General features: G+C 34.3%; 1 protein-coding gene across 1 annotated transcript in view; it reads left to right on the forward strand.

Moving 5' to 3' along the window:
* Positions 1 to 11,477, forward strand: part of LOC132552673 (protein kinase C-binding protein NELL1-like) — an 82,932-nt gene extending 71,455 nt beyond the window's left edge. The window contains exons 13-20 of the mRNA XM_060216863.1: positions 6,817 to 6,939; positions 7,431 to 7,526; positions 9,008 to 9,148; positions 9,410 to 9,526; positions 9,691 to 9,773; positions 10,045 to 10,215; positions 11,052 to 11,288; positions 11,403 to 11,477. Of these exons, the coding sequence (XP_060072846.1) occupies positions 6,817 to 6,939; positions 7,431 to 7,526; positions 9,008 to 9,148; positions 9,410 to 9,526; positions 9,691 to 9,773; positions 10,045 to 10,215; positions 11,052 to 11,288; positions 11,403 to 11,459 (1,025 nt within the window). The 3' untranslated portion in view covers positions 11,460 to 11,477. The remainder of the gene's footprint in view (positions 1 to 6,816; positions 6,940 to 7,430; positions 7,527 to 9,007; positions 9,149 to 9,409; positions 9,527 to 9,690; positions 9,774 to 10,044; positions 10,216 to 11,051; positions 11,289 to 11,402) is intronic.
* Positions 11,478 to 13,248: the final 1,771 nt, after the last annotated feature.

The raw sequence follows: 13,248 nt of genomic DNA on the forward strand, positions 1-13,248 counted from the left end.
AGGGGAGCTGATCTGATTGTGAGTCTCATATTTAAGGGTTTAAATTCAGGTGGACATATTGCATTATTTTTCAACTAACCCTTCAGTATTTATACACTTTTGCTATTGATGTTTAAGGTCCTCAATGCCACTTCTAATGAAATCTCTTTCTTGACCGTTCAGAAAGTCCTCCACTGCATGTATGACGTCATCATCTGACTGAAAGTAGTACCGGAAATGGCCTTTTTCAATTTTGGAAATAGATGAAAGTCTGACGGAGCGAGATCAGGCGGATAAGGCGAATGTTTAATCAATTCAAAGCTATAGTCGTTATTAACAGCAATGATATTGACGGACTTGTGAACAGGTACAATGTCCTGGTGGAACAACACAACCTGACTGAGTCTTCCGCGGCGTTTTCTCTTAACTGTCTAAGAGGTGATGGCAGATAATCTATCATCAGAATACCATCAGCACCCGAGAAAACCAAGGTCATAACCTTTCCACCTGATTGAACAGTCTTTGGTGCCTTCTTTGGCGGGGATGAACTAGAGTGCTTCCATTGTTTAGACCGTTGTTTGGCCTCTGTGGTGAAATGATGGACACACGCTTCATCCAGTCACAAATCTCTGCAGAAAGTTAGCAGTATCTGCCTCTAAAAGGTTCAGATTATCATACGATAAAGTCCGTTTGGTGTGTTTCTGATCAACTGTCAGAAGCCTTGGTACCAATCGGGCCGAGAGCTTTCTCATTGCAAGATCTTCTGTAAGAATGGAATGTTCTGTTTCCGTTGAAATCCCAACTGTTCTGGCTATATATCTCTCTGTAACTCGACTGTCAGTCATATCAATATCATAGACATCAGCCATTCCTGGGGTTACAACAGTGACAGGCCTTCCAGGAAAGGCGTCATCCCCAAGGCTCTACCTGTCACGCTTAATTCAGTCATTCACCTTTCCAATGTAGCATATGGCTGGGCAACATTCCTTGTTGTTGCTACCATATTAGAATGACTATACTGAATAGCTGCTCTTTCAGCGATTTTGTCCATTCCGTTACGTCAGAATACTTCTTCCACATAAATTGGTCAAATAAAAACCATTCTTCGGGTGCACAGCCTTAAATAGTCAGGGAATAGTATAGCTGAAAAGGACTTCCCTGCTTATTTCTTCCATACAAAGCTCACAACTTATCAAGCAGGCCTCGTAGATGGATAAAAACCGAGAGACTGTTTTAATGTAAAGAAATTTTCATACTGAAATCTGTCAGACAATGTTCCCTTATTCATTTTTGTCATCGTGGTTAAGACTTGTATCGGAAAAGAATCACAAAAGTAATTAGGACTAAATTATGGTTACATATATATTTTTAGAATTATATAGAAATAATGAAATAGACTGCATCCTGCAACTGTATTGATACAAAGAACCTACATTTTCAAATCTAAGAGGTGACTTAGGAAATTGATCGAACGAAAGTTAATTCATGGGGAGGCGCAACTGCCCAATAATTGAATGACTTTCATGGTTTTTAATATCCTGTATTTACCTTAGTTTTGTTTCAATAGCTAGTGAAATTCGACACATGCCCAACTAAGGTGAGGAACTCGCGATTATTAACTAAAAATGTTAAGAACAAAGTATGTATCCATGATAAAAGCGGTTGCACAATCACGTTTTCAAATTTCAACCGCAGGAAAACGCTTTGGAATTTCGTGAAATCTCTGACGCTATGCACAATTTGATGGACCGGAAAAGTTGTTTCAAAAGCTGGAAGACATATAATGCAAATAAAAAATGACGATGTGTGGGAGAGGTCATCGCGTCGATTATCAGATATAGCATAATGTTTTCTGTTTCGTTAAGCCTTATAATTAAAATATCAAACATGTATATCATAGTGTATCTTGTTTTAAACTTTCATGGTCACCTTCGTCCTTTCAGTTGTGGTTGCTAAATGTTTCTGAACTATATTCTTGTCAAGAAAATTCAAGTGATCGGTATAAATTCACATAAATGTGAAATGTGAAATTCTGATAAATACATATCAACAATGTTAGATATTTCTGTTTAATTGGAGATCGTATAGAATGTTATTTCCAGACCTGTAAACCTGTCTACAGTAGAACAGGTAGTTCAAAATACATAAAACATTGATAGGTAATTAGGAGTAGTCGTTGATAGAATGTACGAACCCAGTTTAATTACACATATTCACTCTCCTCCTTTAAATTGCTGACGCTGTGCACATTTTAATGGACAAGGGAAACTTGTTTCAAAAGCAGGAAGGCATATACAACAAGGAATGAAAAAAAAATGACGAGAAGTCGGAGAGGCCATTACGTCAATGTTTTCGTTAGATTAAAAAGCAAAAACACTTTCAACTTTGAATGGCTGGATTCTATAATAGGTCGACACTAAGTGACTGGCTTACCTTGTTTCTGTTTTCATTGCGGTAAACAGTATCTCGATTTATGCCTGACTTTCCCTCGATTCTTTCTTAACATTAACCACATCGCCTACTTAGGAAGCAAACACAATACATTGGAAGCTACGTAACACGCTGATCGCCTGCTGTAAAGTCCTATACAGTAGACCATATATTCAAGCGGAATATTAGCTGTTTCCTGGCACTGATGAGTACTTGACACGGCTCACCAGGACAGTAATCGACTATATTGGTCTAAGTAATTCGCCTTCATTGATCTATACCAGATCATGCTTTTGCAAAGTCATGATAGCTAAACTCTATTGGGGACTGTCAGAATTTTATACTTCAGCCACCTAGTTCTCGCCTGTGTTCCATATGTCCATGCATATTTCTGTCAAGTGATCTATGTTACATTGTTATGTTTTTTGTAAAGGTAAGAAGTTCAGACCTATATCATGCTGCAAGATTATCACTTATATCGTAAAGTACAAAAAGCTATTACGTGAACATTTATCATGCATTTTGTCCTCCAAGCATTGCCGTTCATGATCGTTAGTTAAGGATATTTCTCACCGTGTCACTCTTTAGGATATTTCTCACTGTGTCATATTTTAGGATATTTCTCACTTTGTCATTCTTTAGGATATTTCTCACAGTGTCACTCTGTTGGATATTTCTAACTTTGTCACTCTGTAGGATATTTCTAACTTTGTCACTCTGTAGGATATTTCTAACTTTGTCACTCTGTAGGATATTTTTAACTTTGTAACTCTGTAGGATATTTCTCACAGTGTCACTCTGTAGGATATTTCTCACAGTGTCACTCTGTAGGATATTTCTCACAGTGTCACTCTGTAGGATATTTCTCACATTGTCACTCTGTAGGATATTTCTAACTTAGTCACTCTGTAGGATATGCACTAGTTAATGTCGTTTCATTATGTTAGGGTTTATATTGGCTCAGAATCAAATTCAAAACAGGACGAATCTTCTATACGACAAACGATATTACTAGGTCAAACACCACGGTAAGCATTATATCGTACATTGAAGTAAACAATGATTATTATGTCAAACACCACGATAAGCAATGATTAAGGCATTGTCCATGTTACGTTAAGAAAATGATCCCTGACCAGTTACGAGGTAGATTTATTTCATATCATCTTTGAGCATTCTATGATATGACGTCAAGGTTTGAATTTTCATTTCCTAAGGGAAATATCTCTCTGTTCACTTTGAATTATTACTTAATATCATTAATAATCATTGAAGGGAGATAACTGTTACAGAAATAATATGTATGTAGTTTATATCTAAAGAACACTATATATCAGAATGAAGCTAATGTGTGATTTTTAATGATCTCCGAATTTTCTGCTCCAATTTGTGAGATTTATTACATGCTGATCTTTTCTTAAAGAGTAAATCAAGCATTTCCAGTTGCCATCATGGACCAAAGTTGATTCAAAGCATATGCTAACTCTGCATAGTTAACTCATTTATAGGACAGGTAGTGCCACGCACATGTTTTATGAGTTCACCTGATCGCCGAGTTTATTCTTTAGGCATATCATGAACTCAAAACATTTTTGTATTACTAAAATTTAACAGTATATCATGAAATCAACATGCACGTATACCTGTAATGTTCGTTTGATATAGACTAGACAACAGAGGTCTAAAGCTAACATACACAAAAGATACTTAACAACGGGAGGCGAAACTCTGCGTTCACTTTCGTTAGACGAAAATAAAATATCCGAGTAATTTACCATATCTTAACGTCTGTCATTATCAATTCAGAAACACGTGTGTTGTATTACCTATCTGCTATTTTTGGTATAATCAAAAACACTATTCAACTGCAAAAGTATTGTAATTTTTAAGAGCATCCGCTTTTAATGATCTGATCGTCAATGAAAAGAAAGATACAATTACGGCAGTTAACTTAGTTACATTTCGATTGCATTAATTTTCGCGAGTTTTATCTCAGAATAATCGTTCTTTTATCACATGTGTACTTTTAAGAGCAGAAAAAAACTTGGAACCATAGAGAGAGAAGTCATAATATTTAATCTCATGAGAAATACGAGCAAAGGTAAATCTTGGAGGTATGTTACCAACTGCTGAGGGCTTTAATACAGGTGATACAGGTGAGAGAACTAACACTACACACAAGATTAAACGATAAAACTTTTATTGTTTTCAGCCATAAAGTTTAAGATTTTCCTAATGCTACAACAGTATTGATTTCTAATTTTAAATCATAAATGAATTCAAACCTATAACCAAAGATTGTGTTATCTCTGTATTCTGGGTAGCTCAGTACGAAATCTTAGATGAAAGCATAGATATACTTATATGTATTAAGTCACAGTTTCCATCATTTGAAATTTCAAAGATGTTATTTAAAAGTGTAAATTATCACCAATTAAGAAAGTAATTTGATTGTAAAACCAAAATGTGATTCTTTCTTTACGATTTCACGGCTTGCTGATAGTATATGTTTGCATAAAGCTTATCATGCGTTTCGACAAATATATTATGAACCGGAAAAACAGCACATGTTCTTTTTCAAAATAATTCGCGTTAGACCGGTAACTGTGAGAACATAACTAGTCTTCCGTCGACTCATCACAGGAGAAGATAAAACTCGTGATTTACAGATATACGACTTTGTTTATTCAAGTTTAATAGTATTTTATTGCCAAAAAGCAAAGGGATTGGTAAACGTTAAAATCAATATGTTAAGCCCCCTCCTGGTATCACACTTTAAAGTTCTTGACAATGTCCTTTTTGAAAATTAGTTTTATCAGTGTTGAAAACTAGTTGGATAATGTTGGTTAACCTTATCTGAGTGTATTAGGACCACCTTAGATCTCAAATAGTGTACAGTACAACGTCTATACAGTGCTGATCAGATAATGTTGTAAATGTTTGTATTTTTTTTAGTTGAAGCGTAATGAAAAAAACTCAAAATAGTTACAGTAACTAGCTTTAAGATGACTTTATCAATTTTGTTTGGTCGAACAGGGTCTGGAAAACTCTTTTCTCATGGTGAGCAATTAGTTCATTAATTATGTGATTCCAGATCACGTGACATATACATAATATTAAATAAACAAGAATGAAGTTTAATACAAATCACTTGGGGATATTAACATAATCATATATGTTGTATAAGCATTGATATAATATTTGAGGTATTGAACAGTCCGATACAACTGCAAATTTGCGACCACAGTCAAAGAACTCATTACGGATGAAAACTGTTCATTTCAACATGTTTTCAGTTTCCAGTTATAGAACTTTTCAATTGATATCATAGAATGCTTAAAGAGATATTATAAAACGTTTCCTGTGGTATCATAGAACGTTTCCTGCAATTTCATAGAACGTTTCCTGTAATATAATAGAACGTTTCCTGTAATATAATAGAACGTTTCCTGTAATATAATAGAACGTTTCCTGTAATATAATAGAACGTTTCCTGTAATATAATATAACGTTTCCTGTGATATAATAGAACGTTTCCTGTGATATAATAGAACGTTTCCTGTAATATAATAGAACGTTTCCTGTAATATGATAGAACGTTTCCTGTGATATGATAGAACGTTTCCTGTAATATAATAGAACGTTTCCTGTAATATAATAGAACGTTTCCTGTGGTATCATAGAACGTTTCCTGTAATATAATAGAACGTTTCCTGTAATATAATAGAACGTTTCCTGTGATATGATACAACAGTTCCACTGATTAAACCTTTCTAGTGATATGAGAGGACATTTGCATTAATTAGATTTAACGTTTACGGTGACATAATATAATTTTGCCAATTATGTCACGTTTCTGGTTATATCAAATTTCCCCGATGATGTAACTATTTAGTGTCATGTTAGAACTTTTCTATTAATAGAACGTCGTCGATGATATCGTATAATTTCCAGTTTCCAGTGATATTACATATTTTCCTATTTACACACCATTTCTGTGATATATTATTTTTCTAATGATATGATACTGTTGAATGGATACAATATTTGAAATTCGTTTGCATTCTTGCTCGGATGCTTAACATTTGGTATGAAATGGTTCTTGTTTAATTCAAACCTGTTATGGTCGATCAAATAGTTGTTGATTGAAGACTTACATGTTTTCTTCGTTGTAACAACAGAATTAATGGATGATGAAATAAGAAGTGTAGTAAACACTTGTGGAACACATAATTTCGCCTCCACCTATACATCATTAGAAAACCCATTTCATGTGTTATTTTTGCAATATTTCGTCTTTATATTGACATCATGTTTTTCCTTTGTTTTAATGTTTCTTTCCCTTGTCCCTGCCTAAATTTCTGAATCTATTTTGTAATACGGGTGCATGGTTAATTTTCATTACAGAACGGAATGAGTGCCTATCTGGCGTGCATTCTTGTGACATGAACGCAGACTGTTTGGACACACGCGGGAGTTACACCTGTCATTGTCGTCATGGATACACGGGAGACGGATATACGTGTAGTCGTATGTATTATCCTGATTTCATTGGTCGTTTAGATGTTCAGAAGTTGAGAATAGTGTTTCTATGTACACATATCAGTATATACAAAAATTGCGTTCTAATTCTTTTCACATTTACGATTTTCAACTCCAAAAAAGCCTTATTGCTCAGAGTGGAAATCAGCTCTGACAGGGTAATCCCTGCATAATATTATCTAATTTACCAAGCCTGTATCTATTTGATAATTAAGAATATCTTTTTTATTAAACAAATTATCATTTTGAAAGATACTGAATAGATTTTGTGACTTATCAATCCACATTGGAATGTGTAGCCTTACTGCTACCTATTCGGAAGAACACTTTCGTGTTGAGGAGTATGAAGATAGTACTGTTCCGATTCCTCTGGGTGTTATGTTCGGTGGTCTGTTTACAATACAAGGTATGACTGATTTCACTGAATGCAATATGAATTGATGTTTTGACAACTATAACAAATATCTTATTTTCTTTAGCTGTCTGTGACGGTAGTTGCCTCAACGGTGGTGTTTGTATAGCTCCTAGTGTCTGTGAGTGTCGTCACGGATATATCGGCATGAACTGTGAGCTTGGTAAGTCGATGAAATAACGAGTTCGTAATTGGAGTTTGACCATATTTTTTTATTTATTTATTTATTTATTTATTTATTTATTTATGTATTTATTTAAAAAGTTCCGTTACTCGAATTACAATATTATAATTTCAATAACCTAAATGGACTTGGTTTTGTGTTTCTTGCGTGTGTTTTTTACGTTATACAGTACTGGACAACCAATATAGCTGGTGAAAATTGGTTCGAAACTCTACGGTCAAATGTTTATGTACCTGGTAGTAAATTACACTTTCCTAACAATTGTATTATATATATTTTTTTTATTTTCACTATCTTTAAATTTAATCGAGGAAAACAGAAGCCATTGGCAAAAAGTATGAAACTGGATGTTTGTAACATGGTGTTTACTTAACGACTGAATCTAATTTTATCAAGACCGTATGGTTTATACATATATAGAATTTATTTTTAATGGTATGTAAAATAAGACTTATGTCATTTCAAATGACATCGAAGACGTTTTTTCTTTGAAAAGCATCACTTCTGTTTCCTGATCTACAGTAAAACAACAATTGTGTTTCAATTATCACTTATACTCCAAGAGAATATGGCCGGCCAAATCCATAATTGTGTACATAGTGATAATCTATATATTATATTTATTTAGAAGAATGCGAGTTTAATTACCTGATACTTGTTATATACAATTTATCCTTTCAAGTATACAGTCTGGAAATATCAATAACATTATTCATAGATACACATTCATCTTAAATCATATACTCCTGGACACCAAGATATCAATAATGTAATGCAAATAATAATATACTGTAATAACTATAAAGTTCGTTTATAGTTTTGTAGGGCAATACAGCACAATTACATCAAATTATATAGTCGAGCTCCACTCTTTTAAGGTCCAAAACAATTCTTAAATAAGGGTATATTATCATTCAAAATCAAAATACAACATACTCTTGCCTTATCTGTAATAATATTATCAGTAGAATGGACTAGATATTTGAAAAATATGTCGAAATCATGTTTTAGCTATCTAGGTCCAAAGTGTCAGACGACAAAGGTTTGAGAGGATTGTGTATTGGATGAAGAAGTGAACAGGCGATACATTAATCAGTATAAGGATTGCCTTTACAATGTCAATCAGCGATAATTACTATTGTTTAGGCTAGACATCAAAGGTAACGGTGATGGTCCCGCTGGACTTCATCTGACAAGTCAGGCATCTTTGTAGGTAATCATCAGAGCCAGCTTAGGCTTTCTGTTTCAGTAAACCTCTGATAGGCAGGGGTCAATGGGTACGAGGAAAAATCTTAAAGATGGCTTCCGAAAACATTTTCCAGAAAATGTAAAACAAAATGATTTCATAGTCAGCAACTGTATTTTGTTGTATAAACTGTAAAAAACGGTGTATGATTATACTGACTGAAAATAGTGACCAAATTATACTACAAATCGTAATGTTGAATTATTTGTTACAGATATAGACGAATGTGCCATCGAGATAGCATCATGTCACAAGAACAGTATCTGCGTGGACACTCCAGGCTGGTACCAGTGTGACTGTGTTGAGGGATTCCACAGCAGCTGGCCTGACAACCGATATGGTAGCCTCTGTATGGGTACGTCCAATGTTGTCCCCTTTCTATTTGGAGATTTAGAATTCTGTTGCATTCTTCTTTGAATTGTTGCATTACACCACATAATCATTTAGTTTTCAAGTGTTTGTTTATAGAGATATATTACAACATACTTAAGATATTACACAGAATATTATGTTTATTCGTCTGATGTATTTATATATATTCCCAGTATGCTTTGGTATAATGTGTAATCGCAAGTATGTATATATCTATATCAGATGTGTATGATATTCTCCTCAGACATCAATGAATGCGCGGGTGAGGGTCACGGTCATACCTGCCACCCAAGTACCAAATGTCACAATCTCGAGGGAAGCTACGAGTGTCACTGTCAACCTGGAATGCCGTGTATCAAACGTAAATATAAGTATCTGACAAGACTTGTCAGCAGTATCGTTTTTAGACATACTTTGTTATGATGGACAGTTAAAATTTTGTGTGGATTATCCATTTATTTATGTGTTTGATGGAAACAATTTTGTATATTTTACAAGTCCTTATCATGATTAAAACCCTTTCAGAATGTCACGACAAAGACAGTTACCATGATGATAACAGTGTTTGGACGCCATCTGATGACAAGTGCATGGAATGTTCGTGCAAGGTATTGAATATCACATAAATATCATATATATATTTATATATATATAGTGATTGCAGTGAGACCTATTTTATCTCGTTATGGATTTGTAATTTATTCTACCTCAAAAATTAATTTGTATTTCGTGTTGCTTTAATCAACCTAATTATTTGTGTATGTATGTATATAACTGTATATCATACATAACACAAAGCTATTAAATTTGTAGCTATTTTTTTTCTTTTAATATGAAATGTAATTTTTGTTCTAACCCGGAAATGATGACTTGTTTCAGTCTGGAGTGACGACATGCCACAAGCGTGAGTGTGACTGTTCTAACCCTAACACCGACTACGATTGTTGCCTTCACTGTGACAAGACCTCGCAATGTATGCATCAGGAGGTGCCTCTCATGTTCGACAATGGCGAGAGATGGATTTACCAATGTCAGACCTGCGAGTGTCTCGTACGTTCCCATTAAGTAGCCATATCTTCATATAACACATATTTCTGTACCATTATATGCTCAGAGGATAGACTGCTTATGTAGGTTTGATGATAATATATCTACCTACTGTCAAAATTACGACATCAAAACACTTTCATTGTTATTTGTCTTGTATCCTCGTTTCGTCTATGGTGAGTGAAAAGATGCGATAAAGTGGGTAATATGGTGGATCTATAAATCACTATAAAACATTTTAACAACTTTTTCGAGCGATTATTCATGAAGCGAAAGTTTTTAGTCTGACAATGATAGGAATGAAGTGAAATAAATACATTTTTTTGTAACGTTGTACGTTAAAACTAAGTTTGGTGCCTACAACACGATATTGTAACTTTTGTACTAAATATTTCAAACTTCTTCCACAAATTATTTAAGTCTACAATTATGGTTGATAACTTTAGATATAATTCGATAAATACAGTCTACTTTTCTTCTTCAGCAGCGCTTTGTGCACTATACATAATTTGTACTATATCTTGACTACTTTCGCTACAGTTTTTACTCTTTTTTTCTACAATACTATCATGGTTTTGTCAATTCATCCACGAACTCAGCAATTAAACTTCAAACATCCGCAACTATAAGAGAACGGCACAAATTTTACGACTACGGTAAATTATTGACAACATTCCTTCAGCAAGGTGATTTAAATAACGACAGTTATCTATTTCATTGTAATCTACATTTACTCGTTTCTGTTTCCCCTAAGATTATTGGTTTTCGTAATGACAAGTACATTAAATGAGTTAAATCGTGAAGAGTTATTTTCATCATTCTGTGCTTTCTATCTTTAGGAGGGCGAGATTGATTGCTGGCCCCTTCAATGTCCAAAAATCACGTGCCATACAACAGTTCTAGAGCCGGGAGATTGTTGTCCACGTTGTGTAGAGGATAACCCATGTGTCAGTCAGGCATACGTCACAGGAGGGGCAGACAACTCTGCTACTACATGCCTGTACAAGGGGCATGCGTACACCCATGGGGATACCTGGGTACTCGGATCAAAGCCATGTAGCACGTGTGAATGTAGGGTAAGTGTCTGAATCAAGAAAAAGACCTACGAGTATATTTCACAAATGAGGATCTATATTATAAATATTGCTGAGATGATGAACATTAATTTCGTAAATATGTTTTTGTTTCAGGTCGGTCATATTTGTTGTCTGTACAACGATCATAATTGTACGTCGATACTGGACTGAAAAGAGAAGAGAGTCACCGCCATCATTTTGATGCATTCATGTGTATTTCTGCACGAACTGACATCAGAAATCGCGAATAAAAAAAACTGCTTTAAATTTAAAAAATGTTAATTAAAGTCGCTTTAAAAGCTGCCAGTGTTGTGGAAATATTCCTCCGGAGGTTTTGCTTCTATGAGTGGGATTGACAGAGCGTAAGGTACAGAACGACCCCATATGTACAGACCAATGGTCCGAAGAACACGTCGGAATTTAACATAGCTTTTATATTGCAGTTGCCCGTCATTTCACATGCAATGTTTATGCCTGAAGGGAGGCAACTACGGATTCTAAGAGCAAATGATTGAAATAATCATTGTGGTTACTGTGATTTTTAAAAAAATTGTATATGATCTGAACTGGTAGAAATTGCCATATTCACTCCGAACATTGATTAATAACACTTGTTCACATGTTAAGCATGGTAAGCTCCTTAAACTGTCACATATTTACCGTTTAATTTACCATTCGTTGGTATCATTTAGATGTTGATACAGTCCTTAGTATGTATGTGACAGCCCTGTTCCTCATATGTTTGACGTTGTGTTGAGTGTTGTACACAAGTGACAAAAATTTACCCTTAACTACGTTTGTATAGCAATGCTGCTTAATAAAAGAAAGGGAGAGACAAAAAAAAACACACAGAAAAAAACAAAAACATACACACAATGAAGAAATATGGAGGACATTCTCTTTGGACTGTGAAGTAATCTAAACAAGAACTTTGTATTATTGAAAACACTATCAGAGTAACACACAATAAAGCTTGTTACTACAATGTCAGTGATATTATGTCTCGCGCAAGAGTTCTATAGTGAATGTGCATAATACTTCTATATTTGTATGGTTGACATATTTAGCCATTTTAGATGTGTGTTTAGTGTAATCGTTGTATTCGTGATATGTTGATTTTGATTGACAGGAGTATGTGCTTACTTTGGCTGAATATGTAACAGATTGGTGTTGTTTTTGTTGACATTGATATCAGAACCAACACAATTTAAGTGTGTACTTATGTATGTCACATTGCCATCAAGCGTTTGTTCTCTTATGTATTAATTAGTTGTTATAACTGCTTCGTATCCTCACTAAGTGTTGTGACTTGAATGCCGAGAGTAGACATCACCTATATTGATATAACGGCCTGTTATTTGGTAATAATTATTATTCCATATCCACATTGAAATATGTTAAATGTAATTGATCTGATATTGAACTGCACACAAGCAGTGCTATGGTTCATAGCGACAGTTTTCATATATATGGCTTAGCCATATATCTAACGTTTCCTCTGTAGTATATAGTGTTGTCACATGTTATGTCTGCTCTGCTCACATCAATACGCAGATAAAAGTAGGGGAGATGTTTGCACAGTTCAGGATATATATATATATTAGCTACTGAAATTAAGGTATACATTAACGATTTGTAAATAATCGTTCAGTATACACAATGATCAACCACGAAATCAATGGTTATATTTTAATGTATTGATATAAAATACTTTTACATGGTAGCAATATAATGCAACGTTATCTAAAAGACACTTTAAACATCAAACTTATCTATATGTCATTAGATAATTTGATAAATGTTCATCGTTTAAAACGGTATACGTAGGTAAATGCATTATGGGCTTAAATTCGCCGATATCATAAAATGCAAAGCAACGTATCCAGAACAAAAAACATTTCACTGTACTCAATTCGAGAACCTTTTTTGTGAATATGATATGCAGATTGTGTTATTATAC

This window comes from Ylistrum balloti, unplaced genomic scaffold (assembly GCF_031769215.1).
Source record: "Ylistrum balloti isolate Yb309-2 unplaced genomic scaffold, AGI_CSIRO_Ybal_v1 Utg370266, whole genome shotgun sequence".
In the NCBI taxonomy this organism is placed as follows: domain Eukaryota; kingdom Metazoa; phylum Mollusca; class Bivalvia; order Pectinida; family Pectinidae; genus Ylistrum; species Ylistrum balloti.